Below are 23,520 nucleotides of genomic sequence, written 5' to 3'. Positions count from 1 at the left end.
GCTTTTTTGAACTATGTTCCTAAAGTGTGGAATCCAATAACTAAAACTATAAGGGTTGCAGACTCAGTTGACACTTTTAAATGTCGTTCAAAATCTACTTACCTAACTTTATTTTTAACTAGCATCTTGTTCGTTTTCTTTATTTTCAGGTTTGCACTTTATCCCATTGAAAAGTACCTTGAACTACATTGTCTGTATGAAAAGTGCTCCGTAAATACATTATTATTATTCTAATACAAGGAATTCTGACTAGTTTCCCTATTTTCTTACGAACATCTACAGAGACATCCTAAGGTCATTGGTTCGGAAATGGAGTTGTCAGCCCACTGAATTTGTACCTACTTAAATCTACACCTACTAGTTTTGGACTTCCCTGCCCTGGGGAAGAAACTGTTAGCATTAACCTCATCGATGCCTCGAATTATTTTAAACATTACAGTAAAGTCACCCTACACTCCCCTGCACTCCAAGGAATAAAGGCCCAGCCCAGCCAACCTCCCTGATAATTCAGGCTCTCTCATCCTGGGAACATTCTCAGAAATCTTCTTCGCTCTCTTTCCAGTTTAACCACATCTTTCCTATACAGTAATGTGTGACTCTAACTGCAAACGATACTGCAACTGTGGTAGACTTGCAGTTAGTGCAATGTTACTACAGCATCAGCAACCCGGTTTCAAATTCACTGTTATTCCACCCCCCCCCACCACCACTCCCCATGCCCATGTGGGTTTCCTCCAGGTGCTCTGGTTTCCAAGCACATTCCAAAGATGCACAGATTAGTAGGTCAATTGATCACATGGGTATAATTGGGAGGCACAGGCTCGTTGGGTTGGAAGAGCCTAGTGTCGCTAGAAGATGAAATAAAATTTCAGTACCTCAACTCCTCTACTCAGTGCCCAGACTGATGAAGGCTAGTGTGCTAAACACCCTGTATACCTGTGACACTAATTTCAGCAAACGTGTGACTGCTCAGATTTGTCAAATATTGATTCAGAAGTAGTTACAGGAAGCCTACCCAACATCAAAGACAAATATAAAGAAATGTACCAGTAACATCATGAAGGATTTCTGCTCATGGACTGTTTGTCCCACTCCCATCAGGGAGGAGACTATGTAGCATCCACGCCAGGACCACCAGACTCAAAAACAGTTACTTTTCCCAAGCAGTAAGGATGGTCAACATCTTCACCCATTAACCAACTCCTCCACACACCCAAGCACCACTACTTTATCATTTCCTGTCAGTCACCTTATGTCCAGATAATTCTGTGCTTTGCATCATTTTATGGATGTATAAAATATCTTACGTATTTTTATTTATTGTGTTGTTTTTATCATTGTGTTCTTTATCTTATAGTGCTTTTTGTGCTGCATCAGATCTGGAGCAACAATTACTTTTGTTGTTCTTTACACCTGTGTTCTGGAAATGACAGTAAACAACCTTGAATCTTGAGTAACTCTCATGAATCACATGAAGTCCAGGAACGTATAATTTGTGCTCACTTTGCAAAGATAAATTTCCAGTATCATCTGCAAGCTGTGATTGAAAACTTACCTGGATGCTTGTTGGGGTATTAATTTTTTCCACTGGTAAACCAACTCTTTAGCAATGCCACCAACATCTTTATTTTTCCTGAATCCATTTACTGTTTTCCCTATTCCTGTTTCCTAAAACAAAAATTCAAACAAATCTAAAATATTTCAATGAGATTACTGTGGCTAAATTCAACTGCTACTTGTGCATTATTTTTAATGGAATTGCTTTTATATTTATATTTATTGTTTTTTATGCTGCATTGGATCCAGAGTAACAATCATTTCATTCTCCATTACACTTGGGTACAGAAGAATGACAATAAACAACTTACATACAAGCTATCTTACTTTTTTTTGTTTTTATTATTATTATTGACTTCTTTATCTGACTGTGTTTTTGTGCGGCTTTGGATCTGGAGTAACAATTATTTCGTTCTCCTTTACACTTGTGCACAGGAAATGGCATTAAACAATTTTGAAACCTGAGTATGGGTAAAACATTCACTTATGGTTTAAACTTATGTCCTGGCTACATTAGAAACAAATTACTAGTTCACAAATGTTATGTTCTGACATCCCTTTGTAATTCATCGTCTTTTAATTTCAGGTTGTACGCTACTGACAAATTCCCGAAGGGTCAAGCATTTTTGGTGTTTCCAAGACACAAGAGATTGTGCAGATATTGGAAATCTTGAATAATACATGTGAAACACTGGAGGAACTCAGCGGGTCAGGCAGTATCTGAATCTTGATCTAGAGTCACCACTGAAACTTTAACTGTTCATTCCTTTCCATAGGTGCTGCCTTCTCCAACGTTTTGTACGTGTTATTCTGGATTTCCAGCATTTGCAGAATCTCGTGTTGAAGATGCCAGAAGGGAATGCTGCCACCTATGCTCATTACACACTGTAGGACATGTGCTCAGCAGCACACTGAAGCTTTTTAATCCCCCTTTCTCAAAAGGGGTTTATTCAATGATTACAGCATCATGTTGTTACAAAACTGCAATAGTCCTCTATTCACACTATTTACAGTCAAAAGTTTTAAATTATAACACTGACATTTCTATCCTGAATGCACCTAAGCTCCTGTTGCACCCACTGTTCCCAGAAGTTGCTCCAGTTTCCTCCCATCGTCCAATGATGTACTGGTTTATAGGATAATCAGTCACTGTAAATTGTCCTGTGTTTAGGCTGGGATTAAATAGATGGGTTTCTGGGCAGTACAGCTCATTAGCCTGAAAGGGCACGTTGCACTTTGTATTGATAAAGTAAAAAAATAAAAATAGAATCTCATGTGCTCCTCCCCCAGAGATACCCAAGCACGGACATAACCCCGAAAGAGGGGTAGGCAGTCAGCTTGGGTAGACCATCAACTGCCCACTGTCTGGACTCACTAATAACCAACTTAGCCAGACCCAAACAGGAGATCCTGCATGCAGCCCACTAGTCCGATCCCCAAACAGACTGGCCAATCTCAATTAAGAATGTGGGGCTGGGGTGCAGCCAGAACTTGAGGAGAAGTACCTGCAGATACTCAAATAGAGGCTGCAATTTCTCATATTCTGTACTTCAGTGATACATCAACTCCTCACAGCCACAGAAATAGCAAACTGAGGAGTCCAAGACCCTTTATTGGTCGGGGGTCGACCATGGAGGTAGTGTCCTAAATGTAAACCAATATGCAAGCCAGGGCAGTACGACATGGAGAGCAGGTAATTGAACATGCAGCAGGCTCCGCCTCTCCTTGCAGCTGATGATTTCAAAGGAACAGTAGAGACCGATACAGTTTGGTACCATCGGTGTCAAAGGGGTTGCCAGTCAGCATTGAACAGAATGTAGGACTACCTTACAGACTCCAAGAATTTTCATCGCGGTTTACTCCCAAAGCCTGCCCCATGAGTAGCTGCAAGGCAGTGAAGGTTTGAGAGCAGAGTTTTCCTTCTCCTAGATGAGCTGCCAACCATGGCTGACTAGTCCCATCTGCCTGAAGCAACTGGTTGTAAGGCATCAGTAACCCACCTTTGCCCATTCTCCTGTCAGTGGAAACAGTTCCACTGGGCTTAGTAGCTAAGCCACACGTGAAGAACAGGAGATGGAATTGGTAATCAGCAGATAAATGAGATGCACGCCACTGAAAACATTTAATAGGTAGTGGGAGCTTGTCCCCACTACACTGCCACCCCCAGCTATGACAACCTTAAGAAACCTTAAGGAGCCTAAGAATTTAGAATCTGTTACACAATACTGCCCTGTGTAGCACCAGGGGTCTCCTACTGAAGCTTGGTGCAGCCAGAGCCAAGGCTCTAAGTCCAAGTCCTTTTGCTAAAAGATATTGGAATGTGCACTCATACCTTCCTTCCCCTGTGGGACTCCTTATACAGTGCTCTCACGTCCACTGGTCCCCAAGAACATTTGGTCGTTCATTAGGAGTTTGAGAAGATTTGGCATGCCACCAAAGACTAGCAAGTTCTATAGATGTAAATGGACAGCATTCTGACAAGTTGCATCACTGTCTGATACGAAGGTGCCAATGCACTATATCGGAAAAGGTTACAGAGAATTGTAAACTTAGCCAGCTCCATCATGGGCAGAACACTCAGCACCACCAAAGACATCTTCAAAAGGCGCAGCCTCATGAAAATGACCCTCACCACCTAGGGTATGCCCTTTTCTCATTGCTACTATCACAGAGGAGGTACAGGAATCTGTATCATCTTAGGAACAGTTTCTTCCCCTCTGCCATCAAATTTCTGAATGCACCATGAACCCATTGACACTTCCTTACCTTTTGCTCTTTAGGCAATATTTATTTTTATCTATTTGTAATTTATAATTATTTTATATGTATTGCACTGTACTCCTGCCACAAACAACAAATGTCACGACATATGTCAGTGATAATAAACTTGATTCTGGTCATTGGCAATCTTTGCAGTAAGGATCTTTTTCAAGTTGCACAAGGCTTGAGGTGGCTCTGCAGCCACCACTGCAAGGTGTTGATTGGTGTTAATAGACAAATAGTTGCTTTAACAGCCCATTCACCCTCTCAACCACCCCTGATGCCTGGGAATAATAGGGTATACGATACACCCAATAAATGCTTTGCTGGCAGTCAAGTCCTTCATGGCTTGTGCTGAAAAAGGACAGCCATTGTCCAATTGAATTTCTTGTGGGGCTTAACCATGACCATGAGACATAGGAACAGAATTAAGCCATTCAGCCTAGAGTCTGCTCTGCCATTCCAACATGGCTGATTTATTATCCCTCTCAACCCTATTCTCCTTGCTTCTCCTCATTATCTTTAACAACCCGACTAATCAAAAAGCGATCAATATCTGCTTGAAATATACCCAATGCCTTGGCCTCCACAGCCATACATGGCAACGAATTCCATAGATTCACTACCCCCGGCTAAAGAAATTTCTCATCTCTGTCCTAAATCGATGTCCCTCTATCCGGAGGCTGTGCCCTCTGGTCCAAGACTCCCCTACTCTAGGAAACACCCTCTATCTGGGCTTTTCAATACTTGATAGGTTTCAAATGAGAACCCTCCCCCTTCTTCTAAACTCCAGCAAGTACAAGCCCAGTGCCATCAAATGCTCCTCATCAGCTGACCCTTTCATTCCTGTAATAATTCCCATGAACCTCCTCTGGACCGTTCCCAACGCATTTTTTTTAGAATAGCTCACAATACTCCAAGTGTGGTCTCAACTGGAATTGAGGCCTCTCAAACATCAGATAGTTGTATTGCCCCAGAAGGCCAATGAGATGAAAGGATACTCTATCCTGAGAACATGCAAACACTACCAATGTGGAGAATGAAGAATACTATGAATGGATAGACTGAACAATATCATGAACAAATGGAAAACAGTGCAATATTTTTATTTTCATATTGTTTGTTCATTCTTAATGAATGAAAACATTCAGCGTGACTACAACTAATCAATCTCATGTGTGTCAGTTCCCTTCCACACTCAATCCCCTGACCTTTCAAAATTCCATTTCCTCTTTAATCCCCCATAATCCTGCCTCTAGGACAGACAATTCCAGAAAATCACCACAACCTGCAAGAGATTCTTATACACCACAGTGTTAAATGGCACTGTCCCCACTTCCTTGTCATTAGTAGTTTTATTCACTGACTAGACCTTTCCAGAAATAGCACAGTAAAATCTTGTGACACAAGATATAATCAATAACCAGACAAATGAGAGTACATAACATAAGACTTATGTACTACAGAAATGAAATTTCTCAAAACACAATATTACTTACTTTATGTTAGTGTGGCAGCTAGCATAACACTGCAGTGACAACAATTGGAGCTCAATTCCCACTGCTATCTGTAAGAAGTTTATACGTTCTTCTTGTGACCACTTAGGTTTCCACTGGTCTCCTCCCACATTCCAAAGACGTACTGGTTAGTAAGGGTTAGTAAGTCGTGGGCATGCTATGCTGTCATCGGAAACTTGCTGACACTTGTGAGCTGCCGCCAGCAAATCCTTGGACTGTGTTGGTTGTTGACACAAACGACGTATTTCACTGTCTGCTTCAATGTGGATGTAACAAATAAAGTTAATCTTTAAAATCTCTTTGATAAGAATTTGGCACAGACCGAAGGTAAGTCACAGTTACACCTGCTCAGGAGCTTGTCCCTGGTCAGAATCACTCTCAAAGTCTCAACTGTTGCAAACACAGAACTGCCACGTGAAGAGCTTGCCCAGAATCATCAGCCCTGCCAGGGAATCCCAGCTTTGTGTAACCTCATTAGACAGCCAGGCAAACCCAGATCAAGTTTCAAACACTACCTAGAACATCTATTAAGAAGGCTAATCTTACACCTTAATGTAGAACATAGAAAGTACAGCACAGGAACAGGCCCTTCGCCCCACGGTACTGTGCCAATTCAATTAAATTAGGAATCGAATGGCCATGTTCCAAGTGAAGAAATAGAAGTCAAATCAAAACTGGTGGGGCAACATGGTAGTGTAGTGGTTGGCATAACGCTTCATAATAGTGAACCAGGTTCAATTCTCCCCATTGTCTGCAATGAGTTTGTATGTTTATCCCATGACCGTGTGAGTCATAAACCATTGACCTCAGTCTGTCTTACAGTACAAAGGTACTGCTCTATAGTCTTATAATAGTGAGCAGGAGCTGTTCTTGAGCCTTGTGGTACGTGCTTTTGTGTCTTCTGGCCGATGGGTGGGGGAGAGAGAGAGAACGTCTGGGGTGGCTGGGGTCTTTGATTATATTGGTGCTTTACCAAGGTAGAAGTATAGATAAAGTTCATGGAGGGGAGGCTGCTTTCCATAATGTGCTAAGCTGTGTCCACAACTCTCCGCAATTTCATATGGTCAGGTGTGGAAAAGTGATTAATCCAAATAGGACAGATTTTATAAACGGGGAGAAAGTTCAAAAATCCTAGGTGCAAAAGGACTTGTGAGTCCTCGTGCCAGATTCCCTAAAGGTTAATTTGGATGTTGAGATGGTGGTGAGGAAGGAAAATGCGATGTTAGCATTCATTTTGAGAGGACTTGAATATAAATGCAAGGATGTAATGCTGAGGCTTTATAAGGTACTTTGAGTATTGAGAGCAGTTTTAGGCCCTTTATTTAATAAAGGATGTGCAGACATTGGAGAGGGTTCAGAGGAGATTTAGGAGAATGACTCTGAGAATGTACTTTGTAAGTCTTATCATATGAAGAGTGATTGATGGCTCAGAGTACCTGCTGGAATTTAGAAGGAAGAGGGGAATCTCATTGAAATCTGTTGAATATTGAAAGGCCTAGATAGAGTGAGGATGTGGAGAGGATGTTTCCTATAGTGGAGGAGCCTAGAGCCAGAGGGCACAGCCTCAGAATAGAGGGTAATTCATTTAGAACAGGGCCATGAATTTGTGGAATTCTTTGCCACAGACAGCTATGGATGGAGGCCAGGTAACTGGGTTATTAAGGTGGAGGTTGATAGTTTCTTGATTAGTCAGGGTATAAAGGTTATGGGGAGACAGCAGGAGAATGGGGTTGAGAGGGAAATGGATCAGCCATGATGAAATGGTTGAGCAGACTCAATGGTTTGAATGGCCTAATTCTGCTCCTATGTCTTAACATCTTGGATACTTTTTATGATGCATCAACAAAAATTAGTGATTGGCAAAGGGGATGTGCCAAGTTTCTTTAGCCTCAATGATGTGGAGACTTTCAAGAGCTTTCTTAGCCATGACATCAATGTGGTTGAGTAGGTCAGGCTATAGGTAACTTGAAGCTCTCAAATCTCTTGACCTCAGCAACACTGATGGAGACAGAAGGACGTGTAACACTCTCCTCCTTTCCTGATGTCAATGATCAGTTCTTGTGTTTTGCTGACATTAAGGGAAAGATTGTTGTCATGACACCATGTCACAAGAGACTTCATCTCCTTCCTGTGCTCCATCTCATTACTGTTTGAGATGTGGTCGCTAAACTGGCATTATCTGCAAACAGTCTGTGGTGGACTACAACGCTCCTGCTAATGTATGTCTACTGCACTTCATGGTATCGTGTTCTGTACTGCCAGATCTGTTCTGAGTCTAATTGCTTAACACAGTCATATACCTAACATAACTACAGTTATGAATATAGGATATTGAATCCACAAAGCCTGTATAGCCATTACACCTAGTAATCCAGATAAATCTGCTTCAGATGGATGACTCTGCCCAACGCACATCCATGGAAGAGAATAAACAGTTGACATTTTGGGCCACAACCCTTAATCAGGACTCATGAAAGGAAGAGAATTTTTCTTTTTTGCTTGATTTCGAATTGCCTAAGTGCATCTATGAACAAAATTTCTCCTCGGTAGCATGTCACTATTTAACACGACCAAAGGTACGTCCCTACATGTATGAATTCAAGTTCAGTTTATTGTCAACTGTATATGTATACTGCCAAACGAAACAACGTTCTTCTAGAATGTGGTGCACAACATAATACTTAGAATTCACACACAACATAAAGAACTATTACCACAAATAATGTGCATTTATGACACAAGGTAAAAAGTGAACAGTACAATGCTACTGGCATTTCATACATTACAAGACCCAGGTGATTGCAGGGAGTCAGTACTCTCACGGCCTGGGAGAAAAATCTTAACAGTTCTTGTCCTTGTCCTGATAGTAGGGGGTTAAAGGAATTGTTGGATGGATGGCAGGGATCACTGACAATTCTAAGGGCCCTGCCTACACAGTGCTCCTGATAAATATCTCTGATGGGTGGGAGAGAGACCCTGATGATCTTCTCAGCAGTCATTTCAGTCCTTTCTGGAGACTTGCAGTTAGATGCCTTGCAATTCCTGTAGCAGGTGGTGAGGCTGCTGGTCAGAACACACTTGGTGATGCTCTTGTAAAACTTGGTTAAAATGGGAATGGGCAGGATCCTCACCCGCCTCAATCTCCCCAGGAAGTGCAGACACTGCTGTGCTTTCTTGACCAAAGAGGTGGCGTTGACGGACCAGGAGAGATCGCTGCATTTGTACTTAGTTACAGTTTCAATTGCTTCTTCCAATCTAACAGCCAGGACAGGCAAACCAAAGATGACCATCTATTTAAAATGTGGATTCATTTTAATGGCCTTTTAATTTTAATAATTTATAATTGATGTATTATAGAATTAATGAGCAGAACAGCAGCTTGCAACATGTCTCCACACTCCAGCACCATCTTCTCTTTTATCCCCATCTCTTAGTTTCGATAACATTAAAGTCAAAGTAAATATATTAGCAAAGTATGCATACATATCTATACTACCTTTAGTTTCATTTTCTTACAGGTATTTACAGGAAAATAAAGAAACAGAATTTATGAAAAGCTGTACATACTGACAAACAACCATGTGCCAGAGAAGACAAATTGCGCAAATAAAAAACTGAGAACATAAGTTGTAGAGTCCTTGAAAGTGAGTCTGTAGGTTGCGAGTTGAGGTGGCGTAGAACGCAAGGCTCCTCGACCTCTTGTCCAATGATGGTAGTGAGAAGAGAGCGTGGCCAGGAGAGTGCAGGTCCCAGATGATGGATGCTGCTTTTTTGTGGCAGCTCTCCCTATAAATGTACATACTGGTGGAAGGGCTTTGCCTGTGATGGAGTTGGCTGTGTTCACCATTTTCCGTAGTCTATTCCATTCCTGGGCACTGGTGTTTCCATACCAGGCCATAATGCAACCAATTAGGATACTCTCCACTGTGCATCTATGGGTTTTTAAAAAAATTTTTGATGACATGCCAAATCTACAAAACTGAACTGGCTAGTGTTGAGTGCTGGTTCAGTTTAATTAGTGTACAAGGGGTGATTGATAAGTTCAGGGCCTAAGGTAGAAGGAGTTAATTTTAGAAAACCTAGCACATTTATTTTTCAATATAGTCCCCTCCTACATTTACACACTTAGTCCAGCGGCCATGGAGCATACGGATCTTGACTTCCAGAAAGTGTCCACAGATGGTTGATTGATAAGTTTGTGGCCTAAGGTAGAAGGAGATGAGTTATACAGCTCTCGTTATATGCACATGCAGTTCAACTCTTTGAGTGTTTCAGAAATTTTTAAGTTAATAACTCATCTCCTTCTACCTTAGGCCATGAACTTATCAATCACCCCTGCTGTGGACACTTTCTGGAGGTTCAAGATCCATATGCTCCACGACTGCTGGACTAAGTATGTAACTGTAGGAGTGGACTATGTTGAAAAACAAATGTGCAAGGTTTTCTAAAATTGACTCCTTTTACCTTAGTCCACAAACTTATCATTCACCCCTCATAAGTGTAATGAGGGTATCCAATGTTTGTAACTGTCCATAACTTGAGAAGCTTTTCCTACCATAGAACACTGACATAATAAATTGACTTGTGATCGTACATTTTCCGCAGGCTGATATAATGCACACGGTTACATTTATTCTCTCGATGTACCTTTAAAAGTACAGCAATTCCGAAGTATATAGAACACAGAACAGTACAGCACATGAACAGGCCCCTTGGGCCACAATGTTGTGCCAAGCCAATTAAATTAGTAATGAAATGGCCAACTAATCTGAATGCCCATATCCTTCTGCTTTTCTTATACTAATTTGCATCTAAACATCTCTTAAATGTCTCCAATGTTTCTGCTGTTACCACCTCCCCAGGCAGCGCATTCCTGGCACCCACCACTCTGTGCAAAACAAACTTGTCCCTCACATCTCTTTTGAAATTACCACCTCTCAGTTTCAATGCATGCCCTTTGGTATTTCAACCCTTGGAAAAAGATACTGATCATCTTCTCTATCTCTTCCTCTCATAAGTTTATAAACTTCTATCAGATCTCCCCACAGCCTCTGCCGCTCCAGAGAAAACCACCCAACTTTGTCCAACCTCCTGTTAGCACATGCCCTCTAATCCAAGCAACATCCTGGTTAACTTGTTCCTCACACGCTCCGAAGTCTTGATATCCCTTCACTAAAAGGGCAACTTGAACTGTATGCATACTTCAGATTCAGCCTAACTAGAGTTTTCCAAAGCTGCAAGTGTGATACCAGAGGGTATAATTTTAAGGTGAGTGGAGGAAAGTGTACAGAGAATGTCAGAGGTAAGCTTTTTTAAAAACAAACACATTGCCTTAGGTGTGTGAAATGCGCTGCCGGAGGTGGTGGCAGAGGCAGATATATTAGGGACATCAATGAAACTCGCAAATGGATGATAGAAAAATGAAGGGATATGTGGGAGGCAAGAGTTAGCTTGATCTTAGAGTAGGTTAAAAGGATGGTACAACATCATGGACTGCAGGGCTTAAAAGTGCAGGAGTCTTCTATGTTCTGATAACATACATCTGTGTACCTTGACAAATTATAAATAAGAGAAAATCTGCAGATACTGGAAATCCAAAGCAACAGATATTCAATACTGGAGGAATTCAGCAGGTCAGGCAGCATCTATAGAAATGAATAGATAGTTGATATTTCAGGCCGAGACCCTTCTTCAGGACTGAGAAGGAAGGGAGAAGACATCAGAATAAAAAGATGGGGAGAGGGAGGGAAAAGAGGCTAGATGGAAAGTGATAGGTGAAGCCAGGAGGGTGGAAAAGGTCAAGGGCTGGAGAAGGAGGGATCTGATAGGAGAGGAGAGTGGACCATGGGAGAATGTAAAAGAAGGGGGCACCCATGGGGATGTAATAGGCAGGTGAGAAAAGGTAGAAGGTCAGAGTTGGAATAGAGGAAGTTTGGGGGGGGGAGAAGGGGAAGAGGGGGAATTTGTTTACCGGAAGAAGAAATCAGGATTGATACCATCAGTTTAGAGGGTACCAGACAGAATAGAAGATGTTGCTCCTCCACCCTGAGATCAGCCTCATCTTGGCACAAGAGGCAGTCATGGACTGACACACTGGAACAGGAATGGGAAGGGAAATTGAAATATTTGGGAGTCCTGCTTTTAGTGGATGTTGTGAAGGTGCTCAAAGCAGTTCCCCAGTTTATGACAGATCTTACCAATGTAGAGGAGGTTCTAATGGGAGCAGCAGACACAACAGATGACCCCAGTGGATTTGCAGGTGAAGCGTTGCCTCAGCTGGGAGGATGCCTGGAGCTCTGAATGGACTTGTGGGAGGTGGTGTATGAGCAGGTGTAGCACTTAAGCCCTTGCAGGTATAAGTGTCTGATGGGAGATTAGCGGGGAGGGACAAATGGGCAAGGAAATAACAGAGGAAGCAATCCTTGTGGAAAGCAAGGGGGTTGGAAAGATGCAAAAACATCTTTAGTGATTGGATCACTTTGAAGATGGAAATTGTGGTTACCCACCTCGTCAGGTCCATTCTGCTCCATCTGTGGAAAACTCAGCTGTTTTCCATTGACTTCATCAACCACTCCAGAACCCACAGTTCCAGAGAGGAGAAGTTCAAGTTTACTATCATTCAACTGTACATTCGTACAGCTAAATGAAACAATGTCCCTCTGGTACCAATGCACAAAATACAGTATATATCACATAAAATAATATTAACTCAATAATATTAACAGATCAGTTTTAAAAAATCAGTTGGTGTACAAGTTGATGCAATGTGCAACTGACTGACCAAGGATGAAGTACGGCCAATACAAGAACATTTCTAACCAAATTCCAGGTGTTGACCTAGATGACCACTGAGCTGACTTTATATATATTTTTTGATATTTTGATTAAAATAGTTGAGTTTACATGATCTTTTTCTCATTGAGACATCACTAGCAAATTGAAAAATTCAACTGATAAAATAGTGTTTTAATACAAATGTTATATCTTACCACCAGAACATCCACTGTAATGTTTAAATCCTGCAGTCGTTCCAACAACTTCAGTATCTGGAAGAGATCCATAAATAAAGTCATAGTGTATAATTACAGAGTCAAATGCTCATCTTAACACGAACATTCAGGCAAATTGGAAGCACTCATTGTTAAAACAACTACATTTCTCCTAAACACAAGATAGGGTGGTGCAGTAGCATTTAGTGCAATTATTTTAAAGGGCCAGCGAGACGGGCTCAATTCCAGCTGTTGTCTGTAAGGAGTTTGCACATTCTCTTGTGACCATTGGGGTTCACTGGTTGCTCTGCTTTCTGCCCACATTCCAAAACAAGATGTACCATTAGGATTAATGAGTTGAAGGCATGCTACATTGGCACCAAAACCATGGTGACACTTGCCAACTGGCATCCTTGTACTTTGGACACAAAACAACACATTTCACTGCATGTGTCAATGTATGTGAGACAAATAAAGTTAATCTTAAACATCAGAAAGCCTGCAGAAGTTGGAAATCCAAAGCAACACATACAAAATGCTGGAGGAGCTCAGCAGGTCAGGCAGCCTATATGGAATTAAGTAGATAGTCGATGTTTCAGGCCAAGGCCCTTCTTCAGAACTGAGAAGGGAGGGGGAAGATGCCAGAATAAAAAGGTGTGGTGATTGGAAAGAGATGAGCTGGAAGATGATAGGGGAAGCCAGGTGGTTGGGAAAAGTCAAGAGCTGGAGAAGAAGGAATCTGATCGGAGAGGAGAGTGGACCAAAGCAGAAAGGGAAGGAGGAGGGGAATGGAAAATGGAATTAAATATTTGGTCACCAGGAAGTCCCACTTGTGGCGGATGGTGTGCGTGTCCCATTCCGATGTGTCGGTCAAGGCCTCATCTTGTGCCAAGACGAGGCCACTCTCAGGATGGAGGAACAACACCTTGTATTCCATCTGGGTATTTGCGTGAATATCGATTTCTCCTTCTGGTAAACAAATTCCACATCCCCCCCTTTATTCCCCACTCCTACCTTTTACTTCTTCTCACCTACCTATTACTGTCCCCCAGGCCCCCAGACCTCCTGAGCTCTTCCAGCATTTTGTGAATCTCTTTTTTTTATTTCCAATTTATTTTTCAAGCTCATAACATTTAACACATAACATGTGAGTATTATTGACCAAAATAGCAAAGATTTATAAAAATTTAATATTTGAAGTTCCCATAATTTAGCTAGCCATGCAACACAAATGGCAAATGACTGCATGTGCTGGTAGGAATGTGGAATGGCTGAGTCTGCAGTGAGCTCAGTGCCTATCTATGGGAATGCAGGATTTGACCTACTCCATTTACCACACACTATAAATGTGCAACTTAAAAATGACAGCACTTACCCAGGCAGCAGAAAATAGCCTGACCTCGCCAGTGACACTCTTAAATCGTCCTCACCAGCTAAGTGAGACATATGTAATATATGTAACGAAATATGTATATTTAGTACAAAAACACACACACACACACACACACACAGTGTGGGAATCAAAGTATATCCCCTGTTCAAGGAGAGGACATTTAGAAATCAGCTTTGCTTTACAATGTATCAGCAGCAGTCAAAGATAAAGTTGGAGGGAGGAATGGTTCAATTGATCTTGGAGGAGGTTACAAGAACAGCACACCATTGAGGGCCGAGGGCCTGTAATGTGCTGTAGTGTTCTGTTTCATAATAGCATGATATTGTATAAGACCATACCACTTAGGAACAGAATTAGGCCATTTGGCCTATCAAGCCTGCTTTGCCATTCCACCATGGCTGATTTATTTTCCCTCTCAACTCCATCCTCCTGTGTCTCTCCCGATAACCTTTGACATCCTTACTAAGCCAGAACCTATCAACATCTGCTTTAACTATACCCAATGACTTGGCCTCCACTGCAACCTGTGGTAACAAATTCCATGATTCTCCACTCTGGCTGAGGAAATTCCTCATCTCTCTTCTAAAGGGAAATCCTTCTATTCTGAAGCTCTGCTCTCTGGTCCTAGGTTCTCCCACTATTTGAAACATCCTCTATACATTCACTCTATCTCTTCTTCTTTTCATTATTTGATAGGTTTCAATGAGATTCCCACACCGCAGTTCTGCGAATCTCCTGTGTGTACAGGCCTAAAGCTATCAAATGGTATTTGTCCTGTTGCCTTGGAGAACCACGTTTTTGCTGCTTCCTGGATATTCAGTGAGTATGTACTGAAATGAATGAATTAATCTATACGAGCAGTATGCAAGACAAACTATTCCTTTATCTTTGTACACATGACAATAATAAATTTAAATGATGAAGCGAGGTGCATGTGTTAGTCTTATGCCCTCGGGTATTGAGTCTCTTCAGCTGGTTAATAATTGGGTTTATAGAGAGATGCGTGTTGAAAGCACTTGACTAAACAACTATTAGATAGGCACATAAACGAAAGAAAAATGGAGAGTCACAGCATGTGGAAGGGAAGGGTTAGATTGTTCTTTGAGTGGGTAAAAAGGTCGGCACAACATCGTGGGCAGAAGGGCCTGTGCTGTGCTGTTTTGCACAATGCTCAATGCTCGACATTTTGGTGGATTGTTTAAAATACACAATGTATTAATGGCAGGAGACAAGTTTGAACCCAACATCCTTAAGCATGCTTGTACGATATATTCCCTCAAGTAGATGTATTCCATTACAATGGCAGGAAAATGAATTGCAGCATTGAAAATACTTTTTTCCCCCATACACTTACTGGTTGCTATCCATCAGGAACTCACAAAGAAAATGAAAAAGCTTGGAAGGAACTTACTAAAAACATTACTGCCTGAAAGCCTTTACCACAGATAGCATTTAAAGTTCAAGTTCAAATTTAATTGTCAAGTCAAGACAAGTCAACTTTTATTGTCATTTCAACCATAACTGCTGGTACAGTGCATAGTAAAAATGAGACGACGTTTTTCAGGACCATGGTGTTACATGACACAGTACAAAAAACTAGACTGAACTACGTAATAAAAAAAACACAGAGAAAGCTACACTAGACTACAGACCCTCACAGGACTGCATAAAGTGCACAAAAACAATGCAGGCATTACAATAAATAATAAACAGGACAGTAGGGCAAGGTGTCAGTCCAGGCTTCGGGTATTGAGGAGTCTGATAGCTTGAGAGAAGGAACTGTTACATAGTCTGGTCCTGAGAGCCCAAATGCTTCGGAGCCTTTTCCCAGATGGTAGGAGGGAGAAGAGATTGTATGGGGGTGCATTCAACCATACACATGAATACAGCCAAATGAAAGAGCATTTCTCTGGGGCTAAGGTGCAAATCACAGTACCAATAGCACACAGTTATGATAGGAGAAAACATACAGTCACCAAAAAATATATATATAGCTCAAGTCCCCGAGTAGATTGATGGTGCATGAGATGTCCAGCTTGTCTTCCACCTAGCAAATACTAGGAGTGGTAAGTGAAGACAAGAGGAACCCAATCTCTGGTCGGGTGGTGGGAGGATGGAGTGAGAGCAGATATGCGTGAGAAGGAAGAGATGTGGTTGAGGGCAGCATTGATGGTGGAGGAAGGGAAGCCCCTTTCTTTGAAGGAGGACATCTCCTTCATTCTGGAATGAAAAGCCTCATCCTGAGAGCAGATGTGCTGGAAACAGAGGAAACGCAAGAAGGGGGATGGTGTCTTTTACAAGTAACATGGTGGGAGGAGGTATAGTCCAGTAGCTGTGAGAGTCCGTGGGTTTGTAATAGACATGTAGATAAGCAGTCTGCGGAGAAAGTGAATAGAGGTATCAGAAATTTGAGGGCAGAATGGAAGTTGGAGACAAAGTTGATGAAATTAACAAGTTCAGCATGGATGCAGGAAGCAGCACCAATGCAGTCCTCAGTGTAGCATAGGAAGTGGGCAGAACAATCACCAGTGTAGACGTGGTACATAGACTGTTCCACGTAGCCGACAAACAGGCAAGCACAGCTAGGACTCATGCGAGTGCCCACGGCTACACCTTTTGGTTGAAGGAAGAAGGAGGAGCCAAATGAGAAATTACTTAGACTGAAAACAAGTTCCACTAGGTGGAGGAGAGTGGTGATGGAGGGGAACTGGTTGGGTCAAGATTGAGTGATGACCCTTTTACAGAGGTGTATAAAATTACAAGCAGCCTCAGTCGGGTGAAAATACAGTCTTTCTCCCAGGAAAAAGGAACAACAATTGAAAAGGCATAGGTGAGAGGTGAAATACTTAAAAGGGTCTTCTTCATGTATCATATACATGGACGGAGCTGCCAGAGGAGGGTGTAATAATATTAAAAAGACATTCAGACAAGTACATAGATAGGAAAGTTTTGAAGGAATATAGGACAAACACAGGCAAATGGGACGCGCATGCTGGGCATTTTGTCAGTATGGATGAGCTGGGATAAAGGGCCTGTTTTTATGCTGTAGGCCTCTAGTGGCACAATGGGCTAGCGCGCAGTACCTAAATGGCTGTACATAGCGGGGAAATTCGGAGGTTGTGAGTTCGAAAGAGCACATGTGGTTTTAGTGGTTATGCCAGATGCAATTGGGCAACTTTCAAACTGAATGTTAAATTGAGATGTTCTATTTCATTTGAGCATCGAGTAACAATGATGATTACGCTACCAAAAATATTACAGTACCTGTGACCTGGGTTCATTTCCCAACACTGCCCGTAAGAAGCTTGTACATTCTCTCCATGACCATGTGGGTTTCCACCGAATGCTCTGGTTTCAAAGACTTACTGGTCAGTAGTTTAATTGGTCACATGGGTGTAACTGGGCATCACAGGCTTGTTGGGCCAGAAGGACCTCTCACCGTGGTGTATCTCTCTTTAAAAAAATTATTCTATGACTCCACATGTAAGACTCAAGGACTGAAGAAAGGAGCAGAGGAAAAGGAAATCAAAGTTTACAACAGAGTATGTGACATGAATATTATTTAATCAGCTGTGGAATAGGGTCAATGAAAGTTATAGAATTAGCACTGGCAGTGATCCAGATGATGTCCGTAGCATGGAATCATGCACAGTGACACCAGGTGCGTGTAGCAATAGGAAGTTAAATTTCTATCGAATGAGGAAGCCAATAAAGACATGATGGGACAAGAATGTTGCCGGGACTGGAGGATTGAGATATAGGGTAGGGTTGAATAGGTTAGGACTTTATTTCCTAGCGCATAGGAGATTGAGGAGAGATTGATAGAGGTATACAAAAAATGAGGGGTAGAGCTACTGTAAATGGAAGCAAGATTATGCGAACAGATTTGTTGTCATACAGATCAAATCATTACATAGTACATTGAGCTAGAATAAAGTAAAACAATCACAAAGCAGAATAAGGTGTAATAGCTACAGACAAAGTCCAGTGCAGGTAAACAATAAGGTGTAAGATCATAACAAGGTAGATTATGAAGACTGAAGTCCATCTTATCATACTAGGGAACCATCTATTAGTCTCATATCAGTTGCATAGAAGCAGACCTTTAGCCTGGTGGTACGAGCTTTCAGGCTTTTGTATCTTCTGCTCAATTCCAAAGGGGAGAAGAGAGAATGTTTAGGGTGGGTGGGGTTGTTGATTACTAACATTTAAATAAAGCGCTCCTAATGTATGTGGCTTAACAAAAAATCAGATCATATTTCTACAGATACTTTTGGCTACCATTCAGATTTCGCTGCCATTTGGCTTTGACAAGAATCACTATCTCTTCTCTGTGGGGAATATTTGTGCTGGCATTGGAGAGGGTGCGTAGGAGGTTCCCAAGAACGATTCCAGGAATGAAAGGATTAACACACGAGGAGTCCAATCACAAACGAGAAAATCTGCAGATGCTTCAAATCCAAGCAGCGCGCACACACACACACACACAATGCTGGAAGAACTCAGCAGATCAGGCAGCAACTATGAAAAAGAGTACAGTCGATGTTTCAGCCCAGACCCAATGAATCCTGATGAAGGTTCATGGCTGGAACATTGACTTAAAGTATTAGACTTTAAAGTATAAGACTTAAAACATTTAAAGTATACTTAAAGCAGAGGTTGATAGGTTCTTGACTAGTTAGGGTGTCAAAGGTTATGGGGAGAAAGCCGTAGAATGGGGTTGAGAGGGATAACAAATTATCCACGATAGAATGGCAGAGTAGACTCAATGGGCCAAATGCCCCAATGCATTTCTATATCTTTTGGTTTAAAATATGATTTAATTTGCAAACTGCATGCTGGAACAAGTCATTTACCATGTTACTGGTGAGCACCTCACATCTATTGTTTCTGTGAAGCTTTTAAACAGGAGCTACACTGAAGAGATTCAACAAAGGAAAAAAAGAGCAGTAAAGGCAAGGAAGATTCACAAGCAGTTAGGGTGGTTAAGAAAACAGGCAACAAATTTCAGTGTTCAAAGTTCGAAGAAAATTATCAAAGTATGCATATTTCACCATATACTACCTTGAGATTCATTTTATTGCCAGCATTCACAGTAGAACAGAGAAATACTATAGACTCAATGAAGAACTACATACAAAGTCTGATAACTAATGTGCAGAAAAAAAACTATACAAATAGATAAAAAAGACAAAGAGAACATGAACTCCAGTATCCTTGAAAGTGAGTCTGTAGGTTGTAGAATCAGATCAGGGTAGAGGCGAGTGAAATCATCCACACTTGTTTATGAGCCTGATGGTTGAAGAGTAATAACTGTTCCTGAACATGGATGCATGGGACCCAAGGCTCCTGTACCTCCTTCCCGATGGCAACAACAAGGGGAAAGCATATTCTGGATGGTGAGGGTCTTTGATGACGGATGCTGCTTTCTTGAGGCAGTGCCATTTGTAGATGTGCTCAATCTTGAGGAGGGCTTAGCCTGTGATGGACTGAGCTGTAGTCTTATCCATTCATGAACATAGGTGTTTCCATACAGGCCAAGATACAACCAGTCAAGATACTCTCCACTGTGCATCTATAGAAGGTTGTCTAAGTTTTAGATGACATGTCTTCTTAGGTCAGACTGTTGAGGTTAGAAGTTGGAAACTCACATTGCATATGTACAAAACTTAGGCTTAGTCTAATTTTGAGTGCTCAATGCAGTTCTGGTCACTGCATTATGGATGTGGAGGCTATGGAGTGGGTACAAAAGGGACTCACCAGGACATTGCCTGGATTAGAGAGCATTAGCTACAAGGTGAGGTTGGACAGACTTAGACTGTTTTCTCTGGAACACTGGAGGCCAAAGGGAGACCGGATAAAAATAATGAGGCAGATAAAGTGTAGACATAGACTAGAATGTCAGAGACTTTTCCTGGGGTGGAAATGTCAAAATATCAGAAAGAGTAGATTTATGCTGAGAGGGGAAGTTTAAAGGAGATATACAAGGCAAGTTACAGTTTAAAGAAAACACAAAGAGCAGTGGGTGCCTGGAACTCACTGCCAGAGGGCATAGTGGAAGCAGATATGACAGCAACATTTAAGAGGCACATGAACAGCAGTTAATGGAGGGATATTGACCAATTTAAATTGGCACTGTAGTCAGCCAATTCCCATTATGTAATGTTTTATGTTCATTGAAGAATTGTTCAGTCAACACTTGTAGCATCATGAGCAGTTTTGAGTCCCTTACCTAAGAAAGGATGTACTTTCATTGCGAAGCATCAAAAGGAGGTTCACAAGAATTATCCCAGGAATGAAAGAGTTAATGTATGAACAGCATTTAAAGGCTCTGAGCCTGTACTCACTGGAGTTAAGAAGAATGGGGGGGGGGGGGGGGAGAGAGAGAGAGGGATCTCATTAAAACTATTGAATATTGAAAGGCCTAGATAGAATGGAAGTAGAGTGGGGGAATCTAGGACCAGAGGTTCAGCCTCAGAATAGAGAGATATTTCTTTAGAACAGAGATGAAGAGTAATTTCTTTAGCCAGAGATTGGCGTATCTGTGGAATTCATGGCCACCAATGGCTCTGGAGGCCAGGCTGTTGGGGACATTTAAAGCTGAGATTGATAGGTTCTTAATTAATAAGGGTGTCATAGGTTCCAGGGAAAAGGCAAGACAATGGGGTTGAGAGGGATAATAAATCAGCCATGATGGAATGGCAGAGCAAACTCAATGGGCTGAATGGGCAAATTCTGATGCCGTGTTTTATGGATGAATGATCTTACGATTACACCAAAGTGAGGTGGTTAGCAATGGAAGAGGATGGTCATGAAAATTGATGTGCTGTACATTCTGCCTACTTTAGATCATTATACAAAGGAAGTTGCATTGATTAACTAAAAAGCTCATTTTGAACTGGTGTTCAGTTGGAAAAATAATGTTTGAATGATGTTGGTAGAACTCTCTAAATCAAAAAGATGTCCAACAAATTCAGCTTTAGATAATGAGCTGGTGGATAGGATAGACCCAAAAATCCAGACCATGATACAATAAAAAGGCCAGAAGGACCCCAAAGGCTTCTCTTCCATCCACCTATACTACACCTGGCAAGGAACTTTGTTTAATTACCCACCAGAGTCAGGTTTATTATCACTGTCATATACCATGAAATGTGTTGCTTTGCAACAGCTGTACAAGGCAATACATCAAAAATTACTATAAGTTACAATATGAAATTAGAAAATAAGCTCCCATTTCTCCCAGTATCCACAAGTCTATTCATTTCAACTATATATGTTCAGTGGCTGAGTACCTATAATTCTCCGGGTGAATAAGTCCAAAGCTTCAAAATCCTCTGATGGAAGAAATGTCTCCTTGTGTTAACTATAAATGGCCAACCCCTTACCCAGAAATTGGAAGTGGCTTCTCAATCTTTTTTCACAAGCTCATTTCAATTACATTCTTCTCAAGATTCAAGATTGCTTTATGTCATTTCCAGTACACAAATGTAAACAAGAACATAATAATTGTTACTCTGGATCTGATGCTGCTTAAAAATGCACAGATTAAGATAAAGAACACAATAATAAACAAACACAATGTATATAAATATATATACATAGATTGACTGTATATCCATAAAGTAATGCTTGGCACCGGAGTGTGTGTGCACAAGATGACTGACAGGAAATGATAAAGTAGTGGTGGTGGGGGTGAGATGGAGTGGGTTAGTGGGTGGAGGTGTTGATCAGCTTTACTGCTTGGGAAGTGTAACTGTTTTTGAGTCCGGTGATCCTTCCGTGGATGCAATGTTGTTTTGTCTCTGATGGGAGTGCAACAAACAGTCCATGAGCAGAGTAGGTGGGAATCCTCCAAGATTTTCCTGACCTGTTTCTGGCACCATTCTGTATACGCATCCTTGATAGCTGAATCCGACACACAGAGACCAGTCACAACCATTCATTACAATCCTTTTATTGCAGACTCACTTGAGCAAATCTATACATAATGATTTCAAGGCAAGCAGATCCAAGATGCATCAAGTATAGCAAGAACACTCTCACCAAAGACTTGAATAACTGCAACGGGCCTTAGTCTTTTATCCAACTTCCTTGCGATAATAGCCAATGTATCACTTCCCTTCCTTAATGTTTGCTGTTCTGGAACACCAAGACCCATCCATACACTGCCATTTAATAGATTTTTGCTACATTGGATTACAGAGCTTGCCTTATGAGCATAGGTTGAGCAAACTATTATCTCCTTTGAGCAAGAGGATTGGCGGTGACTTGATAGAGGTGTACAAGATGATAAGAGGCATAGATCCAGTGTGTAGCCAAAAACTTTTTCCCAGGATGGAACTGGCTAACATGAAAAGCCATAATTTGAAGGTGATTGGCAAAAGTATATGGGGGGCATCAGAGATAGTTTTAAAAAAACACTGAGCAGTAGGTACATGGAACACCCTCCTGGGGTGGTGGTAGTGGCAGATACAGGTACATTAGGGACATTTAAGAAACTCTTAGATAGGCACATGGATGATAGAAAAATTGGGGAGGGCTCTGTGGAGGGGGGGGGAATGATTATATTTATGTTAGTGTAGGTTAAAAGGTTAATACAACATTGTAGGTGAGTAGGCCTGTACTGTGCTATTGTGTTTATGCCTTTGAAGACTTCAAGCACAACCAATCATTCTTACCACAGTTGTTTATCATTAGCAAACTTAAGTTTAAGATAACGATTTTTAGAAGTAACTTAGTGGTAATAATGTCTAAAACTGCACTACCAAACAATAGCAAAACAAACAGAACATTATAGCATAATACAGGCTCTTCTACCCATGATGCTCTGCAAACCTTTTAACCTACCTTGAGGTCAATCACCATTGTTGTTCAGTGGCTTCAGCTCCAGCTTTCATAGAATATGTACAGTTCTGCACAGTACAGGACCTTCAGCCACAATGCTGTGCTGACCTTTTAAACTACCTTAAGACAAATCTAACCCTCCCCTCCTTAATAGCCACCCATTTTTCTATCATCCAGGTTTACCTAACAGCTTCTTAAACCCCCTAATGTAACTAAAAGAAAACCATGTTTGTGTAAAACTAATCCAAAAGAGGTGCTAATGAAAACAAAAAAAAAAACCCCAGCAAATCTGTAACACCACTTGGTTTCTGAAAGTACTTCTCACGAAACATTTTGTCAGAGAAGGCTTAATATTTTCACATACAAACTGCACCAAAAATGAAGGTCCTTCTCCTAACACAATCCTGTAAGCCCAGGTAACCTGCATCTTAAGCAACCCAATGTTTGTGATGTTGCA

The 23,520-nt window shown here is 41.4% G+C and overlaps 1 protein-coding gene across 7 annotated transcripts in view; it reads right to left on the bottom strand.

Moving 5' to 3' along the window:
* Positions 1 to 23,520, bottom strand: part of eloal (elongin A, like) — a 47,926-nt gene that overhangs the window by 23,853 nt on the left and 553 nt on the right. For 5 of the 7 annotated variants that reach the window (XM_059982060.1, XM_059982065.1, XM_059982058.1 and 2 more), the window contains exons 2-3: positions 12,824 to 12,880; positions 1,556 to 1,668 (exon numbers count right to left, since the gene is read on the bottom strand). In XM_059982060.1, coding sequence (XP_059838043.1) covers positions 1,556 to 1,668; positions 12,824 to 12,880 — 170 coding nt within the window. Of the gene's footprint in view, positions 1 to 1,555; positions 1,669 to 5,816; positions 6,079 to 12,823; positions 12,881 to 14,198; positions 14,257 to 23,520 lie in introns of those variants that run through there. The other 2 variants (XM_059982064.1, XM_059982062.1) reach the window with 2 other exon arrangements.

Source organism: Hypanus sabinus, chromosome 10 (genome assembly GCF_030144855.1).
Source record: "Hypanus sabinus isolate sHypSab1 chromosome 10, sHypSab1.hap1, whole genome shotgun sequence".
Lineage (NCBI taxonomy): Eukaryota > Metazoa > Chordata > Chondrichthyes > Myliobatiformes > Dasyatidae > Hypanus > Hypanus sabinus.
This window is presented reverse-complemented; position numbering and strand designations above follow the sequence as displayed.